The 24,996-nt window shown below is 46.3% G+C and overlaps 1 protein-coding gene across 7 annotated transcripts in view; it reads right to left on the bottom strand.

The window, feature by feature from the left end:
- inpp4b (inositol polyphosphate-4-phosphatase type II B) overlaps nt 1-24,491 on the bottom strand; it is a 213,152-nt gene extending 188,661 nt beyond the window's left edge. For 3 of the 7 annotated variants that reach the window (XR_011675685.1, XR_011675684.1, XR_011675686.1), the window contains exons 1-2: nt 24,034-24,490; nt 12,198-12,242 (exon numbers count right to left, since the gene is read on the bottom strand). Coding sequence is in view for 3 of the 7 variants with exons in the window: in XM_071407530.1 (XP_071263631.1) it covers nt 12,198-12,242; nt 24,034-24,136 (148 nt within the window). In the remaining 4 variants the exon portion in view is untranslated. Of the gene's footprint in view, nt 1-12,197; nt 12,243-24,033 lie in introns of all 7 variants that reach the window. The other 4 variants (XM_071407530.1, XM_071407532.1, XR_011675687.1 and 1 more) reach the window with 3 other exon arrangements.
- Between the last annotated feature and the right edge of the window lie 505 nt (nt 24,492-24,996).

The raw sequence follows: 24,996 nt of genomic DNA, 5'->3' as shown, positions 1-24,996 counted from the left end.
CCATGAAATGAACAGCAGCAGTACAGAACCATCGCTAGACTAGCACATTAAGCTAGATCGGCACGTTCCTGCGCAATTAAAGGGACAGATGCGCAATTAAAGGGACAGATGCGCAATTAAAGGGGAATTACACTCCAAAATCTATTTATCAGCTTTCTTCCAAACCTACATTTGTTTTGTCTTCTGCTGATATTTAGCAATTGACATGAACTCATAACATCCAATTTCGTTGTTTATCTATGAACAATTGTAATTTCAAGTGCCCCCCCCAAAAAATTTTTTAACTGAGAAAACATAATTTGGGAAAATATTAAACATAATTTGGAAAATAATCACAGATTTTATATGGCCCCCCCTTAGAGTTGTTAATTAACCATTATTTTACTAGATATATTGACAGAGAACTACTTTCTTGTACACTAAGGACCCGGGGAAGAGAAGAATGTGCTTATCTGAAAGCTAGAAAAAAAATGAGTAGCTCACAACATGTTTCATTTTTTTTAAAGTAGCTCTCATGCTAGAAAAGGTTAGAGACCCCTGGTCTATACAAATGATAAATAAAGTGGCACACTTCTCTCACCTGGCTTTGGACTTATTTAAATAGATGCTGATTGAGTGTCTTAACATTTAACATTTAAGTCATTTAGCAGACGCTCTTATCCAGAGCGACTTACAAATTGACAGAAGAAAAGGCTCCAGTAAATCTTTGAAGTGTGTTTGTACCATGTCAGATTGACATACAGTAACAGATGTGGACTGTTTGCATCCATGCTGAAGAGAGTTTGCCTTCAAATTGGTGGTTCTTTTTCTGGGAAACAAATTGGCCACTTCCCTTCCTTTATCCTGTATCCATGCTGAGTTGAAATGATGATTGGGCCTTTGTTAAAGGAGCTACAGTACAGGGAGTTATACAACGGTTGCCTAGTGACCCAAACTGCTCTATGTTCGCTGCATACTTCAGTCTAAGACTGCCATCATTGAAGTTGTTTGTGGGGATGTCAAAATGTGGGGTGTTGTAGAAAACAAAGGTCTTCAGTGATTGGATAATCTCTAACCAATCAAAGTATCAAAGCCCACATGTGTTCTGGCTCTGGCCCAACCCATCGGTTTCTGGACCAGTCAGAACGGTTAGAATGTGTTTACGTTCTAGAAATCGTCGGGGAGGTACTCCGATCCAGACTTATTGCGGAGAAGAAATGAACGTCCGTGGGTTTGGCGTAGCATTTGGCCGGAGCAACTGCATCCTGCGCCAATTGCATCCAGATATACTATGGGGCTCCACTCTTTTGAAACGTTGAATGTGTGTATCCGTTGTTCCAACATCCAGGGTACATCCAAAATGGCAACCTATTCCCTATATAGCAAACAAAGTAGAGCACTATGTAGGGAATAGGAAGCTAAGATCTAGCCGAGGTCATTTCCAAAATAGAGGCTACCTTCAACTTGTTAGAAGTGTGTTTCTCTCAGAACATTACTAGACAGAAGTAGATGAAGAGATCTACTGTACTGTAGTTAAAATGGCCTCCTGCCCCCCGCTTACACTAATTATAATATGGCCATGATCATCAACACTAGTGATCAAAGTAAAGCTTGATCCACATTGACAAAAACTATTTACAAAGTTAAAAAGAAAAACTTCAAAAGTAGAGTAAGGGGTTTTGAAATGCCCCCTCTGTGTGTGTGAAGTGGTTGTTTCCCTCTGTGTATAGCTCAGAGAGGTAACACACAGGTTACCTGAATGGGAAATGAAGGACACGACACTGGGGTTTGAAACATTGTTTTCCGACGTTGGCATTATCAAAAGACAGCCGCACCTAATTTGTGTGCCGAGCGACAGCTAATGAGGGAAGCCGATTAATCAAGCTTTAATTGGTAGTTGGCAGAGTGTGTTGGGAAGGTTTTGAAACCCCCTTCAACCCCACCCCCCTTCTCCTCCTCCTCATCTCCTCCACTCCCCTGGGGTGTGAGTCTCATCTCAGCTGGGTGGACTGCCCGTGGACCCTGCCTAAACCCCAGAACACGGTACCCAGAGGAGGAGCTGCCAAGCTGGGCATCCTGACGCAGCGGCAGCCCCTCTCCGCAGAGACTTCCCCCTGGAGGCCACTGAGAGAGAGGCTTCCTGTTGTGGCACAGGGCCATTGGGAATGCTGATGTTCGAAGGCTACTGGCTTCAACCAATCAGACACTGACCAGGAGGGTGTTTAATGCAGAATCATCCCACTGTTTAGACCTCTAAAGAGAAAATTGTCCTTCCACACACCATGACTGCCTGAGAGACTGTAGCCACTGTGGCGGTCAAACAAAGTCCACAGGGAGATTAGGCACGGTGACTACAACCAATCAGGCTACAGTACAACTAAAGGCCATGGTGTCCTTATGCAGATTCATACTATGGATGTCTATGTAGGTCTTAGTTCCACAATGCCTGTAGTGTTTAGGTCAAACAAAGTCCATGGAATAGTGACAAACAATTCTAACGGTAATAGATGATGTGAACTCAGTCCACCTCAATGTGTTGACAGTACTGTTCAGACCTGCTGTAGGTATGATGTTGATATACATGCATCACTTCAAGCTGAATGTGTGGTCGAATGAGTGAGTAAAAAGCCTAATGCGTGATTAGTTTGGAGTGCATAGCCGGGCACACCGTTTGACACCGAATCATTCCTCCACAGTTACTAGGCAACAAGTAGAAATAATGCTAATGGTTCTGCGGCTGGTGAATACGAGGCGTGCTAAAGCATTTTGGGTAACTGAGAGGGACTACTTTTTAGCATTCTAAATTCTCCCCTTGGTGACCTCGCTCCCGAGTAGCAGCTATATTTGTTCAAAGATCGTTATGAGGTTAAATATTAGGTTATTGTAAATCTCTCAAGACTCTTCCCTTCTGCATTCAACGTATGCAGAGTTCCTATTTGATTGTGCTAAGATAAACAGAATACTTAGTAGCCTTTTTTGTTAATATCTGTGGTTGGATATTGAAAGGATATCCTCCCACCTTGGTCGTTACTTTGAAAACATCATATGCATAGTACTAAAAAAAGAGTCATCACTCGTAATCGCCTATTTTGTTATCTAAAACGCAGATAGCATACAAACTTCAGCACACATGTGGATGATGTGTCATGTGTAAAAAAACACAAGCTTTCGCTTGGAGAACACCCTCTAGGTAAAGGGGCTAACATAAGGCAGTGCGCGTTAGAATCTACTTGTGCAGATCCATCAGAATATACACTGAGTGGACAAATCATTAGGAACACCTGCTCTTTCCATGACATAGAATCCAGGTGAGTCCAGGTGAAAGCTATGATCCCTTATTGATGTCACTTGTTAAATCCACTTCAATCTGTGTAGATGAAGCGGAGGAGACCGGTTAAATAAGGATTTTTAAGGCTTGAGACAATTGAGACATGGATGGTGTGCCATTCAGAGGGTGACGACAAAAGATTTACCTGCCTTTGAACGGGGTATGGTAGTAGGTGCCAGGCGCACCAGTTTGAGTGTGTCAAGAACTGCAACGCTGCTGGGTTTTTCATGCTTAACTGTTTCCCATGTGTATCAAGAATGGTCCACCACCTAAAGGACATCCTGTCATGTTTTGTCATTGATTATCATGTCTTGTCCCTGTGCTTCCCTTCTATTCGTTTCCCTCTGCTGGTCTTATTAGGTTCTTTCCCTCTTTCTATCCCTCTCTCTCCCCCTCCCTCTCTCCCTCTCTCGCTCTCTCTCTCTATCGTTCCGTTCCTGCTCCCAGCTGTTCCTCATTCTCCTAACTACCTCATTTACTCTTTCACACCTGTCCCCTATTTTGCCCTCTGATTAGAGTCCCTATTTCTCCCTCTGTTTTCCGCTTCTGTCCTGGTCGGATCCTTGTTTGATGTTTGCTGTTCTGTGTCCTTGTTCCGCCCTGTCGTGTTTTTGCCTTCTTCAGATGCTGCGTATGAGCAGGTGTCTATGTCAGCTACGGCCTGTGCCTTCCCGAAGCGACCTGCAGTCTGTGGTCGCGTCTCCAGTCGTTCCTCTCTACTGACGAGAGGATTTCAGTTTTCCTGTTTTGGATTTACCTAAGATAATATCCAGGAGTATCGTTTTTTGTTTAAGACTGGAATAAAGACTCTGTTTCTATTAAGTCGCTTTTGGGTCCTCATTCACCAGCATAACAGAAGGATCCGACCAAGAATGGACCCAGCGACTACGGATTCTCGCAACACTGCCGTCGAGTTCCAGGGAGCAATGCTCGGCAGACACGAGCAGGAATTGTCTGCTGCTCGTCATGCCGTTGAGACCCTGGCCGCTCAGGTCTCCGACCTCTCAGGACAGTTTCAGAGTCTTCGTCTCGTGCCACCAGCTACTTCCTGGTCTTCCGAGTCTCCGGAACCTAGGGTTAATAACCCACCATGTTACTCTGGGCAGCCCACTGAGTGTCGCTCCTTTCTCACCCAGTGTGATATTGTGTTCTCTCTCCAGCCCAACACATACTCAAGAGAGAGAGCTCGGATCGCTTACGTCATATCACTCCTTACTGGTCGGGCTCGGGAGTGGGGCACAGCTATCTGGGAGGCAAGGGCTGAGTGTTCTAACGATTATCAGAACTTTAAAGAGGAGATGATACGGGTTTTTGATCGTTCAGTTTTTGGGAAGGAGGCTTCCAGGGCCCTGGCTTCCCTATGTCAAGGTGATCGATCCATAACGGATTACTCTATAGAGTTTCGCACTCTTGCTGCCTCCAGTGACTGGAACGAGCCGGCGTTGCTCGCTCGTTTTCTGGAGGGACTCCACGCTGAGGTTAAGGATGAGATTCTCTCCCGGGAGGTTCCTTCCAGCGTGGACTCTTTGATTGCACTCGCCATCCGCATAGAACGACGGGTAGATCTTCGTCACCGAGCTCGTGGAAGAGAGCTCGCGTTAACGGTGTTCCCCCTCTCCGCATCTCAACCATCTCCTCCCACCGGCTCAGAGACTGAGCCCATGCAGCTGGGAGGTATTCGCATCTCGACTAAGGAGAGGGAACGGAGAATCACCAACCGCCTTTGCCTCTATTGCGGTTCTGCTGGACATTTTGTCATGTCATGTCCAGTAAAAGCCAGAGCTCATCAGTAAGCGGAGGGCTACTGGTGAGCGCTACTACTCAGGTCTCTCCATCAAGATCCTGTACTACCTTGTCGGTCCATCTACGCTGGACCGGTTCGGCTGCTTCCTGCAGTGCCTTGATAGACTCTGGGGCTGAGGGTTGTTTTATGGACGAAGCATGGGCTCGGAAGCATGACATTCCTCTCAGACAGTTAGGGAAGCCCACGCCCATGTTCGCCTTAGATGGTAGTCTTCTCCCCAGTATCAGATGTGAGACACTACCTTTAACCCTCACAGTATCTGGTAACCACAGTGAGACCATTTCCTTTTTGATTTTTCGTTCACCTTTTACACCTGTTGTTTTGGGTCATCCCTGGCTAGTATGTCATAATCCTTCTATTAATTGGTCTAGTAATTCTATCCTATCCTGGAACGTTTCTTGTCATGTGAAGTGTTTAATGTCTGCTATCCCTCCTGTTTCTTCTGTCCCCTCTTCTCAGGAGGAACCTGGTGATTTGACAGGAGTGCCGGAGGAATATCATGATCTGCGCACGGTCTTCAGTCGGTCCAGAGCCAACTCTCTTCCTCCTCACCGGTCGTATGATTGTTGTATTGATCTCCTTCCGGGGACCACTCCCCCTCGGGGTAGACTATACTCTCTGTCGGCTCCCGAACGTAAGGCTCTCGAGGATTATCTGTCTGTTTCTCTCGACGCCGGTACCGTGGTGCCTTCTTCCTCTCCCGCCGGAGCGGGGGTTTTTTTTGTTAAGAAGAAGGACGGTACTCTGCGCCCCTGCGTGGATTATCGAGGGCTGAATGACATAACGGTTAAGAATCGTTATCCGCTTCCCCTTATGTCGTCAGCCTTCGAGATTCTGCAGGGAGCCAGGTTCTTTACTAAGTTGGACCTTCGTAACGCTTACCATCTCGTGCGCATCAGAGAGGGGGACGAGTGGAAAACGGCGTTTAACACTCCGTTAGGGCATTTTGAATACCGGGTTCTGCCGTTCGGTCTCGCTAATGCTCCAGCTGTCTTTCAGGCATTAGTTAATGATGTACTGAGAGACATGCTGAACATCTTTGTTTTCGTTTACCTTGACGATATCCTGATTTTTTCACCGTCACTCGAGATTCATGTTCAGCACGTTCGACGTGTACTCCAGCGCCTTTTAGAGAATTGTCTCTACGTGAAGGCTGAGAAGTGCGCCTTTCATGTCTCCTCTGTCACATTTCTCGGTTCTGTTATTTCCGCTGAGGGCATTCAGATGGATCCCGCTAAGGTCCAGGCTGTCAGCGATTGGCCCGTTCCTAAGTCACGTGTCGAGTTGCAGCGCTTTCTCGGTTTCGCTAATTTCTATCGGCGTTTCATTCGTAATTTCGGTCAAGTGGCTGCCCCTCTCACAGCTCTGACTTCTGTCAAGACGTGCTTTAAGTGGTCCGGTTCCGCCCAGGGAGCTTTTGATCTCCTCAAGAAGCGTTTTACATCCGCTCCTATCCTTGTTACTCCTGACGTCACTAAACAATTCATTGTCGAGGTTGACGCTTCAGAGGTGGGCGTGGGAGCCATTCTGTCCCAGCGCTTCCATTCTGACGATAAGGTCCATCCTTGCGCTTATTTTTCTCATCGCCTGTCGCCATCGGAACGCAACTATGATGTGGGTAACCGCGAACTGCTCGCCATCCGCTTAGCCATAGGCGAATGGCGACAGTGGTTGGAGGGGGCGACCGTTCCTTTTGTCGTTTGGACTGACCATAAGAACCTTGAGTACATCCGTTCTGCCAAACGACTTAATGCACGTCAAGCTCGTTGGGCGTTGTTTTTCGCTCGTTTCGAGTTCGTGATTTCTTATCGCCCGGGACATAAGAACACCAAGCCTGATGCCTTATCCCGTCTCTTTAGTTCTTCTGTGGCTTCTACCGACCCCGAGGGGATTCTCCCTGAAGGGCGTGTTGTCGGGTTGACTGTCTGGGGAATTGAGAGACAGGTAAAGCAAGCACTCACTCACACTGCGTCGCCGCGCGCTTGTCCTAGTAACCTTCTGTTCGTTCCTGTCTCTACTCGTCTGGCTGTTCTTCAGTGGGCTCACTCTGCCAAGTTAGCTGGCCACCCCGGCGTTCGGGGTACGCTTGCTTCTATTCGCCAGCGGTTTTGGTGGCCTACTCAGGAGCGTGACACGCGCCGTTTCGTGGCTGCTTGTTCGGACTGCGCGCAGACTAAGTCAGGTAACTCTCCTCCTGCCGGTCGTCTCAGACCGCTTCCCATTCCTTCTCGACCATGGTCTCACATCGCCTTAGACTTTATTACCGGTCTGCCTTCGTCTGCGGGGAAGACTGTGATTCTTACGGTTGTCGATAGGTTCTCTAAGGCGGCACATTTCATTCCCCTCGCTAAGCTTCCTTCCGCTAAGGAGACGGCACAAATCATCATTGAGAATGTGTTCAGAATTCATGGCCTCCCGTTAGACGCCGTTTCAGACAGAGGCCCGCAATTCACGTCACAGTTTTGGAGGGAGTTCTGTCGTTTGATTGGTGCTTCCGTCAGTCTCTCTTCCGGGTTTCATCCCCAGTCTAACGGTCAAGCAGAAAGGGCCAATCAGTCGATTGGTCGCATATTACGCAGCCTTTCTTTTCGAAACCCTGCGTCTTGGGCAGAACAGCTCCCCTGGGCAGAATACGCTCACAACTCGCTTCCTTCGTCTGCTACCGGGCTATCTCCGTTTCAGAGTAGTCTTGGGTACCAGCCTCCTCTGTTCTCGTCCCAGCTCGCCGAGTCCAGCGTTCCCTCCGCTCAGGCTTTTGTCCAACGTTGTGAGCGCACCTGGAGGAGGGTCAGGTCTGCACTTTGCCGTTACAGGGCGCAGACTGTGAGAGCCGCCAATAAACGTAGGATTAAGAGTCCTAGGTATTGTCGCGGTCAGAGAGTGTGGCTTTCCACTCGTAACCTTCCCCTTACGACAGCTTCTCGCAAGTTGACTCCGCAGTTCATTGGTCCGTTCCGTGTCTCTCAGGTCGTCAATCCTGTCGCTGTGCGACTGCTTCTTCCGCGACATCTTCGTCGCGTCCACCCTGTCTTCCATGTCTCCTGTGTCAAACCTTTTCTTCGCGCCCCCGTTCGTCTTCCCTCCCCCCCCCCCCGTCCTTGTCGAGGGCGCACCTATTTACAAGGTACGGAAGATCATGGACATGCGTTCTCGGGGACGTGGTCACCAGTACTTAGTGGATTGGGAGGGTTACGGTCCTGAGGAGAGGAGTTGGGTTCCATCTCGGGACGTGCTGGACCGTTCGTTGATTGATGATTTCCTCCGTTGCCGCCAGGGTTCCTCCTCGAGTGCGCCAGGAGGCGCTCGGTGAGTGGGGGGGTACTGTCATGTTTTGTCATTGATTATCATGTCTTGTCCCTGTGCTTCCCTTCTATTCGTTTCCCTCTGCTGGTCTTATTAGGTTCTTTCCCTCTTTCTCTCCCCCTCCCTCTCTCCCTCTCTCGCTCTCTCTCTCTATCGTTCCGTTCCTGCTCCCAGCTGTTCCTCATTCTCCTAACTACCTCATTTACTCTTTCACACCTGTCCCCTATTTCTCCCTCTGTTTTCCGCTTCTGTCCTGGTCGGATCCTTGTTTGATGTTTGCTGTTCTGTGTCCTTGTTCCGCCCTGTCGTGTTTTTGCCTTCTTCAGATGCTGCGTATGAGCAGGTGTCTATGTCAGCTACGGCCTGTGCCTTCCCGAAGCGACCTGCAGTCTGTGGTCGCGTCTCCAGTCGTTCCTCTCTACTGACGAGAGGATTTCAGTTTTCCTGTTTTGGATTTACCTAAGATAATATCCAGGAGTATCGTTTTTTGTTTAAGACTGGAATAAAGACTCTGTTTCTATTAAGTCGCTTTTGGGTCCTCATTCACCAGCATAACACATCCAGTCAACGTGACACAAATGTGGGAAGCATTGGAGTCAACCTGGGCCAGCATCACTGTGGAACGCTTTCGACACCTTGTAGAGTCCATGCCTTGACGAATTGAGGCTGTTCTGAGGGCAAAAGGGGGGGGGGGGTCCTTAATGTCTTCGACAGTCACTGTATATCATCCTGCGAGGGAAGTCAGAGCTAAATGAGCAACGTCATAGGGCATAGATGATGTGGAAAGAATGTGACAGGCACCTCTTTCACTCAGTTCCCTCTTTCTTTCACCTCTATCCGTCTCCTAAGAGAGTTCTTGATCACAGATGCACAGCGTATTCTCTCTGCTCGTCCCCACCTATCCCCTTGCGATCCTGAGCTGTACGTCAACTGTCTTCACTCATTTACTTTACAGAAGACGAGCATGTCAGCTTGTCAGAAACCTTCTCTTCGTACGGTTAAAGTGAGAAGATATTCCAGCCGGGTGGAGTAGAACGCACAAAGAACGATTTATTCGTACCGTTTTCTCTAAATCACCCACTCTGATGGTAATTGATAATTAGGGCCAGAAAGAAATCATTTTGGCTGGAATCATTGTTTTATTTGTCACGGGTGATCAGCTTGTCGTGATATGAGACCTGCTGAACCATCGACATCATTGCCAAGCCGTTGATTTTTTATTAGCCGAGTCCTAACCTAGAATCATCTCATCCCGTTATGAAATGTACTCAACGCTTACTGGCAAAGCTTTATTCAGCCAAACTGCCCTTCAGCTCAATGGCTTGCCCTTAAAGGTGCAGTCTGGGGTCTGTGAATCTCTCGCTCACTGTCAGTCCTTGGATCTAGAGTGATGTCTATGCATTTGAGGGGGATTACATTTTCCTAACCACTTCACTCAGCTGTGTACTAAAACAAGTGAAAGGGTGGCTGTTTTTGTTATTATCATTTTATGCTCCAAGAATATACTGTAGCTTGAACCCCAGGTAGGCGAAGAGCCCTCAGCGTTCAAGGATTACCAAGAAACCGCTTTTCTTTGCGGTTTTCAATGGATGTGTTCCTGGTATTTCTGCCAATATCATTTCATGTATCAATCAAGCGAGAGAGAAATGGAAGGCATGAATAAAAGGACTGCCAGCCTCTATCAATAAAAGCACATGTACCTCAAGCTAAGAGCTTCCAGATAATCATGTTTTCCCTAAGCAACAAAAGCCCTTTCAGTCAAAATGTTGAATGGCAATTGAATAAAATACACATGTAATTTAAAGACTAGGTAAACAAAACTGGTATTTACAGTTTGATGGATCAAAGGAAGAAGATGGGGGGGGGGGGGGGGGGGGGTGTCTTGCATGCGCGCACACACACGACACACAACCACTGCAATTATACAAACATGTCACCCTTTCCTCAGCAGCTGTCAAGCCGATTGACTCCATTGTTCCGGAACATTTACATTAGAACAGAAGCCACTTCACAACCTCTGGAGAAGCATTGCATCACTACACAAAGACTCACAGTGCATATTTATTCAGCTCTACTCCAGTCAATTCTATTGTCACCTAAATTAAATGTGTTATGCAGTACAATGGTTAACAGGCCAAGGCGACCATATATTTGTTTGTACACTGTGTGTGTGCGTGTGTGTGTGTGTGTGTGTGTGTGTGTGTGTGTGTGAGAGAGTCTATTAGTGTGCACACACACACACACACACACACACACACGGTCCTTAACTGCAGATAATCTGTCTAGAAATGAAACCGAGCTGGGAGTCCCTGTACGTGTGCACCAGCACTCAAATTGCAATCTGATTGGCCAGCTGCTCTCCTGCTGCACGTTGCTGGTCTGCTCAGCAGGCATTGTGGGTAGACAGAAATGTCCAGAGTTTTGAAAGGAAAACATGTCCATATGTTGTTGTTTTAAATCTACAACAGTGATGTGTATTAATATGGTGTTTTATTATCTCTATAACAGATTAAATGGATGAAAACAATATCTTTGTGATGAGCAGAGACACATTTCCATTTAAATGGTGACTTGACTGAGTTAGAGTTACACACTCAGACCCAATAACTAGGGCCAGGAGTTGTTCTGGACAACTGACCTGACCAGGAAAAACTCTGGACCCCAGTTTTACCTGGTTATATCACCTGGTCAGGAAAATACACTGACTTTACCGGTAACACATTTTCCAATGTTTGGGGGGTGGTCAAGATGAAAGAGTATGGCTCCCCCCCCCCCCAACCTCCCAAGCCAATGAACCTCTTCCCCCTACTCAGAGCACTGCAGCTAAGATTCACATAACCCACCCTGTCAGACACCTACACAGTGAAACTTGTCATGGGCAACCATGCATCGACCAAAAATAGAACTCTCCCATTGCAGAAGTATAAAATATACATGAAACCATCTCTAACAGTTGAAAGGGAAGAAGAACCAGAACCCCTCTACTGTACGACAGTCAGGAAGAAGAACCAGAACCCCTCTACTGTACGACAGTCAGGAAGAAGAACCAGAACCCCTCTACTGTACGACAGTCAGGAAGAAGAACCAGAACCACTCTACTGTACGACAGTCAGGAAGAACCAGAACCCCTCTACTGTACGACAGTCAGGAAGAAGAACCAGAACCCCTCTACTGTACGACAGTCAGGAAGAAGAACCAGAACCACTCTACTGTAAGACAGTCAGGAAGAAGAACCAGAACCACTCTACTGTAAGACAGTCAGGAAGAAGAACCAGAACCACTCTACTGTACGACAGTCAGGAAGAAGAACCAGAACCACTCTACTGTATGACAGTCAGGAAGAAGAACCAGAACCACTCTACTGTAAGACAGTCAGGAAGAAGTGAGTCTAGTCTTTGATGTATCGGCTGGGGCGGCAGGTAGCCTAGTGGTTAGAGCGTTGAACAGGTTGCAAGATCAAATCCCCGAGCTGACAAGGTAAAAATCTGTTGTTCTGCCCCTGAACAAGGCAGTTAACCCTCTGTTCCTAGGCTGTTGTTGAAAATAAGAATTTGTTCTTAACTGACTTTTTAAAAAGTGTGCGCATGTGTATGTTTGACCGGTCTCATAGTGGCATCATGTCAGTGATAGGATGTGTCTGGCTATCTGAGCTCTGACTACAAGGTGAAATTGGAACCCTGTGGCATGGAATAAGATGAGAATCACAGAGAGAGAAGAACAGAGAGAGAACACTGAGAGAAGGACATAGAGAAGAAGAACAGAGAGAGAAGAACAGACACTTACCCAGGCTGAACTCCACATGGGGCAGCTTGGGAATCAGGATAACACCTGTGATACAGAGAGAGAGAGAGAGGAAGATCATTGAGAGAATACAAAGCTGTTCACTCATGAAAAATGAATAATCTGAGATAATTCAGACACCACACACACAGGCGCGCAGACACCGAAACACACAGACACACCGACAGACACACCGAAAAAAAACACAGACAGACACAGAAACACGCACACACACACACACATTTCACTGCAAAGGGCAAAACCATCTATCAAATAACCATTCATCTCCATATTAACCACGATGCCCTCTACGACCATTTCATTTTGGCTTTTAACGAGGTCGGCGAGCATGGCACCTCTCCTCCAAATGAAACCCAAATGAAAGGCAATAAAATCCAACACCACTTCAGTGCCAGTCTTTCCATTCACTCTACGGTAGTAAGCATGGAAAAATACCTTCCCCCATCATCAACACAATATGTCTTCAGAGAGGTTTAACACTGTGGCTATGTAACGGCTCAGAGCGAAACGCTTCACGTGTGATTGATGGCCCGGTTCGCTTTAGATTATGCAAACGGGCTGCAATCTATTTATCCGATTGCGGCGTGTGTCACAGCCAGAGTTCCCCGACATCCATCGCCCTGAATGCCCAGCTCCCCCCTCCCCACAACCACCCCAATGGGGAACTAATGGAGGAGGCTGGGTGGTGGGGAGGGGGGATGCCATCGGTTGTACCCACCATCTGATGCCAGTATGACGGGTATCATCGAGGCATGAGCTCACCATCATACCTGGAGGGCTGCGTGCCAAGGGAGAAACTTACACACTCTCTGCAACACACACACACATAAGCAGAAACACAGACACGCACTCATAAGCACACGCACACACACACACACACACACACACACACACACAGTGCACCCCCCTCGTCCTCGTTCCGCAGTGCCTGGGCAGAATTGTCCTCTCTCCCAGCATCGTCAACCTGGCTAATGAAGCGTGGGTACTCTACACGTCTTGAGGTATGGGCCGGGTGTTACAAACACAGCACTCTTCTAGCGAAGACAGAACATATCATTAGGTTACTAACTCATTTTATTATCAGTAATCACTAGTTAGCTTAGCAGGACAGGAAAATTGTCTAATTCACGCACTTGTCAAGAGAACATCCCTGGTCATACCTACTGCCTGATCTGGCGGACTCACTAAACACAAATGCTTCGTTTGTAAATTACCTCTTAGTGTTGAACTGTGCCCCTGGCTATCCACTGCTAAATGACGTAAACGTAAATGACTGGTGATGAAACTTGAATAGTCTGTATGGTGAGAAGAAAATACCCTTGTCAGAGATCATGGGACAATGGCAGCTGTTGGGCTGCTCAATGCCCTCTCTGCATCACTTTACCATAGGGGACAGCCAATCACAATCAGACACTTTTATATCCCTCTCTACCTCACAGGGCTCTAATCACTCCACCAATCAGACACTTTTATATCCCTCTCATCACTCCACCAATCAGACACTTTTATATCCCTCTCATCACTCCACCAATCAGACACTTGTATATCCCTCTCTACCTCACAGGGCTCTAATCACTCCACCAATCAGACACTTTTATATCCCCCTCTAACTCACAGGGCTCTAATCACTCCACCAATCAGCCACTCTCTCTACCTCACAGGGCTCTAATCACTCCACCAATCAGCAACTCTCTCTACAGGACTAACCCATTTAATGCAACTGTAGGACTACAGGACCAACACATTTAATTCAACTGAAGGTCTACAGGACCAACACATTTAATTCAACTGTAGGCCTACAGGACTAACACATTTAATTCAACTGTAGGCCTACAGGACTAACCCATTTAATTCAACTGTAGGCCTACAGGACTAACACATTTAATTCAACTGTAGGTCTACAGGACTAACACATGTAATTCAACTGCTGGTCCGACCAATCTGAATCCACGCTTCAAGACTGCTTCGATCACGCGGATTGGAATATGTTCCGCATTGCGTCCAACAACAATATTGACGAATATGCTGATTCGGTGAGCGAGTTCATTAGGAAGTGCATTGACGATGTCGTACCCACAGCAACGATTAAAACATTCCCAAACCAGAAACCGTGGATTGACGGCAGCATTCGCGTGAAACTGAAAGCGCGAACCACTGCTTTTAACCAGGGCAAGGTGACCGGAAGCATGACCGAATACAAACAGTGTAGCTATTCTCTCCGCAAGGCAATCAAACAGGCTAAGTCCCAGTACAGAGACAAAATCGAGTCGCAATTCAACAGCTCAGACACAAGAGGTATGTGGCAGGGTCTACAGTCAATCACGGATTACAAAAAGAAAACCAGCCCCGTCGCGGACCAGGATGTCTTGCTCCCAGACAGGCTAAACAACTTTTTTGCCCGCTTTGAGGACAATACAGTGCCACTGACACGGCCCCCTACCAAAACCTGCGGGCTCTCCTTCACTGCAGCCGAGGTGAGTAAAACATTTAAACGTGTTAACCCTCGCAAGGCTGCAGGCCCAGACGGCATTCCCAGCCGCGTCCTCAGAGCATGCGCAGACCAGCTGGCTGGTGTGTTTACGGACATATTCAATCAATCCTTATCCCAGTCTGCTGTTCCCACATGCTTCAAGAGGGCCACCATTGTTCCTGTTCCCAAGAAAGCTAAGGTAACTGAGCTAAACGACTACCGCCCCGTAGCACTCACTTCCGTCATCATGAAGTGCTTTGAGAGACTAGTCAAGGACCATATCACCTCCACCCTACCGGACACCCTAGACCCACTCCAATTTGCTTACCGACCCAATAGGTCCACAGACGACGCAATCGCAACCACACTGCACACTGCCCTAACCCATCTGGACAAGAGGAATACCCATGTGAGAATGCTGTTCATCGATTACAGCTCAGCATTTAACACCATAGTACCCTCCAAACTCGTCATCAAGCTCGAGACCCTGGGTCTCGACCCCGCCCTGTGCAACTGGGTCCTGGACTTCCTGACGGGCCGCCCCCAGGTGGTGAGGGTAGGTAACAACATCTCCACCCCGCTGATCCTCAACACTGGGGCCCCACAAGGGTGCGTTCTGAGCCCTCTCCTGTACTCCCTGTTCACCCACGACTGCGTGGCCATGCACGCCTCCAACTCAATCATCAAGTTTGCGGATGACACTACAGTGGTAGGCTTGATTACCAACAACGACGAGACGGCCTACAGGGAGGAGGTGAGGGCCCTCGGAGTGTGGTGTCAGGAAAATAACCTCACACTCAACGTCAACAAAACAAAGGAGATGATTGTGGACTTCAGGAAACAGCAGAGGGAGCACCCCCCTATCCACATCGACGGGTCAGTAGTGGAGAAGGTGGAAAGTTTTAAGTTCCTCGGTGTACACATCACGGACAAACTGAATTGGTCCACCCACACAGACAGCGTTGTGAAGAAGGCGCAGCAGCGCCTCTTCAACCTCAGGAGGCTGAAGAAATTCGGCTTGTCACCAAAAGCACTCACAAACTTCTACAGATGCACAATCGAGAGCATCCTGTCGGGCTGTATCACCGCCTGGTACGGCAACTGCTCCGCCCACAACCGTAAGGCTCTCCAGAGGGTAGTGAGGTCTGCAGAACACACCACCGGGGGCAAACTACCTGCCCTCCAGGACACCTACACCACCCGATGTCACAGGAAGGCCATAAAGATCATCAAGGACAACAACCACCCAAGCCACTGCCTGTTCACCCCGCTATCATCCAGAAGGCGAGGTCAGTACAGGTGCATCAAAGCAGGGACCGAGAGACTGAAAAACAGCTTCTATCTCAAGGCCATCAGACTGTTAAACAGCCACCACTAACATTTAGCGGCCGCTGCCAACATACTGACTCAACTCCAGCCACTTTAAAAATGGGAATTGATGGAAATTATGTAAAAATGTACCACTAGCCACTTTAAACAATGCCACTTAATATAATGTTTACATACCCTACATTACCCATCTCATATGTATATACTGTACTCTATATCATCTACTGCATCTTGCCATCTTTATGTAATACATGTACCACTAGCCACTTTAAACTATGCCACTTTATGTTTACATACCCTACAGTACTCATCTCATATGTATATACCGTACTCTATACCATCTACTGCATCTTGCCATGCCGTTCTGTACCACCACTCATTCATATATCTTTATGTACATATTCTTTATCCCTTTACACTTGTGTGTGTGTATAAGGTAGTAGTTGTGGAATTGTTAGGTTAGATTACTTGTTGGTTATTACTGCATTGTCGGAACTAGAAGCACAAGCATTTCGCTACACTCGCATTAACATCTGCTAACCATGTGTATGTGACTAATAAAATTTGATTTGATTTGATTTGATTTGTAGGCCTACAGGACTAACACATTTAATGCAACTGTAGGCCTACAGGACTAACACATTTAATTCAACTGTAGGCCTACAGGACTAACCCATTTAATTCAACTGTAGGACTACAGGACTAACACATTTAATTCAACTGTAGGCCTACAGGACTAACCCATTTAATTCAACTGTAGGCCTACAGGACTAACACATTTAATTCAACTGTAGGTCTACAGGACTAACACATTTAATTCAACTGTAGGCCTACAGGACTAACACATTTAATTCAACTGTAGGTCTACAGAACTAACCCATTTAATTCAACTGTAGGACTACAGGACTAACACATTTAATTCAACTGTAGGCCTACAGGACTAACCCATTTAATTCAACTGTAGGGCCTACAGGACTAACACATTTAATTCAACTGTAGGCCTACAGGACTAACACATTTAATTCAACTGTAGGCCTACAGGACTAACACATTTAATTCAACTGTAGTTCTACAGGACTAACACATTTAATTCAACTGTAGGCCTACAGGACTAACACATTTAATTCAACTGTAGGCCTACAGGACTAACACATTTAATTCAACTGTAGGTCTACAGGACTAACACATTTAATGCAACTGTAGGTCTACAGGACTAACACATTTAATTCAACTGTAGGCCTGCAGGACTAACACATTTAATTCAACTGTAGGCCTACAGGACTAACACATTTAATTCAACTGTAGGACTACAGGACTAACACATTTAATTCAACTGTAGGCCTACAGGACTAACACATTTAATTCAACTGTAGGCCTACAGGACTAACACATTTAATTCAACTGTAGGACTACAGGACTAACACATTTAATTCAACTGTAGGCCTACAGGACTAACACATTTAATTCAACTGTAGGTCTACAGGACTAACACATTTAATTCAACTGTAGGTCTACAGGACTAACACATTTAATTCAACTGTAGGTCTACAGGACTAACACATTTAATTCAACTGTAGGTCTACAGGACTAACACATTTAATTCAACTGTAGGACTACAGAGATCAGAAAGTCAAGAGAGATACTCATTTCACTGCTGAAGTCAACATGTGGCCACAACTATCCAAGATGATATTGACTTGCCTCTAAATTGTACACCAAATTACAAAATTACGTATCAATAGAGAACAGAATCCATGCACCTGCAAAGCTGTACCTACTTCCACTACCAGGGACTATGTAATTGACCCCTTACAGGAACTGAATTGACCCAACCGCTGCCAAACAAATTCCTAATTAGTTTGACTCTAATTGCACCAGGAGAGAATTAGCCAGGTGTATAGACTAGACTAGTTGATAAACGAACAGGTGACCCAACTCCAGTGTGTTGGATTAGCATGGAGAGACAGAGGAACACAGGTGCAGTATAATGTGCAGCCTACGCTACTCCTCTGGCGTCATAAATATGGAAATAGACCAATGAGGGGGGTCCTTGGAGATGCACCGGGGAGACTACGCACACACACGCAGGCATGCATACACTCAAATCAGACACACACACACCACACACACACACACACGCACACATGAACACTTGCACAGACTAACACACACACCGGAGGGGGCCACGCCAAATGAGGTGTGCCCATCTGTGATACGTTTCATATGAATCTAGAAATAATAGCTCTGGTATAGGGAGGAGGGAGGGAAAGCAGGGGGTAATGTATTCTGAAGTGCACAGGGTGATTTTTCTGGGACGACAGCCCTAATGAACCTCCAAGGACTTGTGGGGGGGGGGGGTCTGTGTCTAGCAGATGCTCGTTTAACCTCCATCCCTCCTCTCTCTCTCTTTCCTCCCCTTCCTATGTGTTTACCACTTGGGGCCGGAGTCCTGAGCCCGTAACTCGGAGAAAAGTGGGAAGGCGGAGGTCGGAACTCGGGAGGAAGACCCAGGTGGGAATGCTGCTCATTCACAGTTCTCACAAAATGATGCCAGAGAAATTCCTCCTCCTTCCCTCCCTCCATACCTCCCACCTTGCACGCACCTACCTCCCCCTCAGAGCGTCGAGCGAGCGGAAGCCACGCGGTGAGAAAATGGAGCAATTTCCCTGAGAAGGAGAAGCCTGGGAAAGCCCTGGCGTGGCTGTGAAGGAGGGTTAGCAGCCATTGTTACGACGATCTTAATCACCTCGCTTATCCCTTTCATGAATAGATATTACATTTAAGAGGCCGGGCCCGAGACACAGTCATGTTTTTTTCTTTTAATATAATTTACCTTGGAGTAGGGGAATGCATTAAACGCATTACCCATAATTCCCTGCCTGCCGAGGGCTCAGTGGGATTTGAAACTTGGGAGAGAAAAAAAATCTCTCGCCATCTCTCCTTTTTCGGGAGAAATTGCCGTTACAGAAGAACACCTGGACTACGACAGCAGCTAGCGCGGCCTGCTGCTGACACACACCTGACTCGATTGATGTTTTAACAAAAGGCCCAATAACCGTAAGTGGTGGTACAATGGGGAGAGTGAGTTACTGTCACATTAAGGCCCTGGGATCTACTAGAGAGAGGACAGACAGTTAATGGTGGTGGAAGGATTTGTCACCTACGTTTAATGAAGCGGCGTGAAACAGTTGCATGTTAACGAGGTGGTTTTAGACTGGTGAACCAGGAGGGATGGATAGACGTCAGAGGGTTAGGTGGTAACATCCAGACCAGTAAAGGTTCAAATCCTAGATACTAAAGATGGATTTGTGTATCCACAGCTTGGATAATGGATTGATAATGAGGTTATCTAACTATTAGCTATATCCTGCTTGTAACACCATTATGCTGCTTGTAGCGCCAGAAACACTACGATAACGTAGGCCCATGAGTATAGTCAAAGCTGATATGATTCATACAGGTGACTGTTCCAAACTGTGTCAGTCAGGGTCAAAAATATAATGGATTCTGACCTTTGACCTCTTTTAGACTTTTGATGTGGAGCGTATGGGCGCAATGAATACCAAACTCTCTAGTCTAGGTGACCTGAACGTGCCAAGGCTGTCTCATCTCACCCAATGCTGTTCCCACTGCCTCTAATCTTCTACGTCAACCCAGCGACAAGAGAAACAAATTCACCTTGTGATTGGTAATGGGAGGTTGTCAACCTGTCTGTGGCTCTGTAGCTCTATAATTACCTTCTTTGTTCAATTCCCTTCTTCCGTTTCCCCCTCCGCACTTTGAGAAAACAAAAACGGAGGTGTTCAACGGCTGCGTCCCAAACGGCACCCTAACTCCCTACATGGGACAGGATACGTATGGGCCCTGGTCAAAAGCAGTGCTCTATAAAGGGAATAGGGTGCCATTTGGAACGCACAGGTTTCAGAGCAGAGGTGTTCATTATTACTGATTACACACCCACTTAAAGTTGGGCTGGAGGGAGGGATGGAGGGAGGAAGAAGGGGAAAAAGAGCTTTACTTGACAGGAAATTATCTTATTTTGACATATATTTCAAAACATCCCCTGATCCCATAAGCTGTGATGAGGAGAGGAACGAAATAGAGAGAGAGGGTTTGTGTGTGTGTGTGTGGGTGCTCCTTGTTCCTCATTCTTCGTTCATTTTCATAAAGGCTTCAATCACTAGCTGTTACCCTTCAGAGAAGACATCCGAGTTTAGCGTGCTACGATGCTAAACAATACTGAGCCCTATGGTGAAACTGCAGTATTTGTCCTTCTGAAGAGCCATGGCATCAGCCCCAGGAGGAGACAGAATGGAGGCTCAGTGCCACCACTGAAATCAACGCTTATCTCATTATCATGCACCTGGAGTGATGACCACGGGAGATGTATTTTGCCTCTGCCAAAGCTTATTAGTGACAACAGTTTGGCCCACACGGTGGTTTTTAAGATCCTTAACACACACATACACACACACACATAATTTGTTCTTAAAGAGGTACAAACGCTTGTCACTGTTGTGGTACCCTTTAAGGTAAATTCTTTGTACCTTATGTTCTAGGTACAAGAACTTGCAGTTTGTACCTTAAAAGAGCCAATAGTGTATCTTAAGGGACAAGTTGGTTCCTTTTAAGTGGCAAAAATGTACCTCTAAAAAGGTTCTGGGGTGTTGTTTTAACACTGTAGGGTGTAAAACTGTATTTGCATATTTCCCAGGGTGCCTTTCAGATTAATTTTAGAGTTATCAGTACCACCCATGACTGTGTTTGCTAGTGACAGAGACATGGTTGTTGCATTCATGGCTTTCAGTCTTCTAGCTTTCACCAAGTGAGTGCCTAAGTGAACATTTTATAATTGAAATTAAACTCTAATGACAATACATACAGTGGGGAGAACAAGTATTTGATACACTGCCGATTTTGCAGGTTTTCCTACTTACAAAGCATGTAGAGGTCTGTAATTTTTATCATAGGTACACTTCAACTGTGAGAGACGGAATCTAAAACAAAAATCCAGAAAATCACATTGTATGATTTTTAAGTAATTAATTTGCATTTTATTGCATGACATAAGTATTTGATCACCTACCAACCAGTAAGAATTCCGGCTCTCACAGACCTGTTAGTTTTTCTTTAAGAAGCCCTCCTGTTCTCCACTCATTACCTGTATTAACTGCACCTGTTTGAACTTGTTACCTGTATAAAAGACACCTGTCCACACACTCAATCAAACAGACTCCAACCTCTCCACAATGGCCAAGACCAGAGAGCTGTATAAGGACATCATGGATAAAATTGTAGACATGCAACAGGCTGGGATGGGCTACAGGACAATAGGCAAGCAGCTTGGTGAGAAGGCAACAACTGTTGGCGCAATTATTAGAAAATGGAAGAAGTTCAAGATGACGGTCAATCACCCTCGGTCTGGGGCTCCATGCAAGATCTCACCTCGTGGGGCATCAATGATCATGAGGAAGGTGAGTTATCAGCCCAGAACTACACGGCAGGACCTGGTCAATGACCTGAAGAGAGCTGGGACCACAGTCTCAAAGAAAACCATTAGTAACACACTACACCGTCATGGATTAAAATCCTGCAGCGCACGCAAGGTCCACCTGCTCAAGCCAGCGCATGTCCAGGCCCGTCTGAAGTTTGCCAATGACCATCTGGATGATCCAGAGGAGGAATGGGAGAAGGTCATGTGGTCTGATGAGACAAAAATATAGCTTTTTGGTCTAAACTCCACTCACCGTGTTTGGAGGAAGAAGAAGGATGAGTACAACCCCAAGAACACCATCCCAACCGTGAAGCATGGAGGTGGAAACATCATTCTTTGGGGATGCTTTTCTGCAAAGGGTACAGGATGACTGCACCGTATTGAGGGGAGGATGGATGGGGCCATGTATCGCGAGATCTTGGCCAACAACCTCCTTCCCTCAGTAAGAGCATTGAAGATGGGTCGTGGCTGGGTCTTCCAGCATGACAACGACCCAAAACACACAGCCAGGGCAACTAAGGAGTGGCGCCGTAAGAAGCATCTCAAGGTCCTGGAGTGGCCTAGCCAGTCTCCAGACCTGAACCCAATAGAAAATCTTTGGAGGGAGCTGAAAGTCCGTATTGCCCAGCGACAGCCCCGAAACCTGAAGGATCTGGAGAAGATCTATATGGAGGAGTGGGCCAAAATCCCTGCTGCAGTGTGTGCAAACCTGGTCAAGAACTACAGGAAACGTATGATCTCTGTAATTGCAAACAAAGGTTTCTGTACCAAATATTAAGATCTGCTTTTCTGATGTATCAAATACTTATGTCATGCAATAAAATGCAAATTAATTACTTAAAAATCATACAATGTGATTTTCTGGATTTTTGTTTTAGATTCCGTCTCTCATAGTTGAAGTGTACCCATGATAGAAATTACAGACCTCTACATGCTTTGTAAGTAGGAAAACCTGCAAAATCGGCAGTGTATCAAATACTTGTTCTCCCCACTGTATATCATATAAGGCCATACTTTGAAAGTCCATTTTTACCCCAACACAGTGATCTGAAACTGCTGGATTGCAGGCCACATCAGGCAAGTCACATTATGCTGGCTTGCAAAATGCTTTTTAATTCCTATTGGAATCCAGCCAGAGTTAGGATATAAAAAAATGTGAACTTTTAATCAACTGCAACCTGCATTTAGAATGACTGCCAAGGTAGACAAATTGATTAACAATCTAAACGGGAACAATCTCAGTAACGCTTGCAAGAAGTCCAACTACTAACAAATTAGATTAGTTTAGAAGAATGTATGATATTTATCTTTATATTATTTTTCACTGTTTATAGACTTTCTTTTTTTTCTATTGTGTTATTGACTGTACACTTGTATATTTCATGTGTAACTCTGTGTTGTTGTTTGTGTCGCACTGCTTTGCTTTATCTTGGCCAGGTCGCAGTTGTAAATGAGAACTTGTTCTCAACTGGCCTAAAACACACATATTGAAACAAACAATTCTGAAAATCCCCCTGCAATAGAGCATGCCAGGCGGTACCCTAAAAGGTACCGAACAGTACCATGTGAGATCATTATGTGTACCTTTGAAGGTACATTGTGCATTTTGATCTTTTTCTACCCCAGGGAACAAGAGCGTAGGCATAGACACGCATGCACACACACACACACACACAAAATCATGTATGTCAATAAGCTTCAGACTAACAAATATAACCACTGGGCAAAAAATGATTGAATCACTATATAATATCCAATAATAATAATATTAATATATGCTATTTAGCAGACTTTTATCCAAAGTGACTACAGTGCGGCCTGCATACATTCTACGTATGGTTGGGCCCGGAAACAACGTTGTTTTCAACGTTATTTCAACAAAAACATTAAATGTGATGACGTTGAATCCACGTGGAAAACTGATTGGACTTGGAAAAAGCCATCAACGTAAGGACATTTTGTCTTTTTTTCACACAACTTGGAACCTAAATTCAATCACATGGTGACATTTTCTATTTATTTCACGTTAGTTGACAACTGAACCAAATGTAAACCAAAACTAGAAATGACGTGTGTGTCCAGAGGGGTAGAATGCAGAGAAGTGGAGCATGAGGAGTGGAGGTTAGTGGAGGATGGATGAGGAGAATTGAGGACACAGGTAAAGGGAAAACAGAGAGAGAATGAATGAGAAAGCAAATAGGAGAGGGAGAAAGAAAGAGAACGAGATAGACAGCAAGAACGAGGAGAGGATGAACGAGCAGTATTCTAAGAACGAGTGAGTGAACTGAAGAGAGACAAAAGCTGTGTCTACAGCAGGGAAGGCCAACTCCAGTCCTCAGGGGCCTGATTGGTGTCACACTGTTGCCCCAGCTAACACACCTGACTCCAATAATCAACTAATCATGATCTTCAGTATAGAACGCAATTAGTTTAATCATCTGTGGGGATGGGGGGGGAAAGGGTGACAGCACTTTGGCCACCGAAGCCTGGAGTTGCCTATGATCTACAGTAAATGTAGAGCTCACCAGCTCCGGTCAGTCCATCTCCTCCGGTCAGCGGCTCCCCCTCCTCTTCCATCATGTCCACCCTGCACTCACGGCCGAGGTGCCGTGTCCCACCGTCCTCCATATCCACGGCTCTCCCCCCTCCTCCTCCAAGGAATGCCACGGTCCAGTCCAGCTTAGTCCCGGCTAGCGCTTCCTCGCGAATCCTTGCGAATGGCTTTGAGGCAGATAGGATCGTCTCTCACTCTCTCACTGTCGCGCCGCTCTCTCTGGCAGCATAAAATACGCCTTTAAAAACGGAGGAGAGAGAGAAGTGGGGGTCCAAGAGTGGGGAGGGAGGGAAGAGTGGGGAGGGAAGGGTGGGAGGGGATGAGGGACTGAGGCAGGGAATGAAAGAGAAGGCAGGACAGAATTGATGTTAGGTGCGATAAACAGCTCAATCCATCAATCTTGTGCTGTCAGATGGAGCACCTAGACTAGACTGGTGGAGGCAGGCAGGATGGGACGCTGACGTTCTCTCTCTCTCTCTCTCTCTCTCTCTCTAACGCACTGCCACAGCTAGATCCAGGCAATGCAGCAGGGGACTCTCTCTCTTTCCCTCTCTCGCTCTCCCTCCCCTTTCTCTCTCGCTCCCTCTCTGTTCTTCTCTCTCTCTAAGAAAGGCAATTAACAAGACTATGACTGCTGAGCTCCTTATGGGACATAGAGAGAGAGAGGAGGAACATAGAGAGAGAGAGAGAGAGAGAGGAGGAAGGGAAAGAGAGAGAGGGGAGAATAAGAATGCGTGCAACTGTAGCACAGAGTGAGTCTTGAAAGCGACAGAGACAGATATTTTTGTTACATTGTTTATTTCACTTTTGTTTACTATCTATTTCACTTGCTTGGGCAATGTAAACATATGTTTCCCATGCCAAGAAAGCCCTTTGAATTTAATTGAATTGAGAGAGAGAGATTTGCCTTATCATCAGGTAACTTCCACAAAGC

This window comes from Salvelinus alpinus, chromosome 6 (assembly GCF_045679555.1).
Source record: "Salvelinus alpinus chromosome 6, SLU_Salpinus.1, whole genome shotgun sequence".
Lineage (NCBI taxonomy): Eukaryota > Metazoa > Chordata > Actinopteri > Salmoniformes > Salmonidae > Salvelinus > Salvelinus alpinus.
This window is presented reverse-complemented; position numbering and strand designations above follow the sequence as displayed.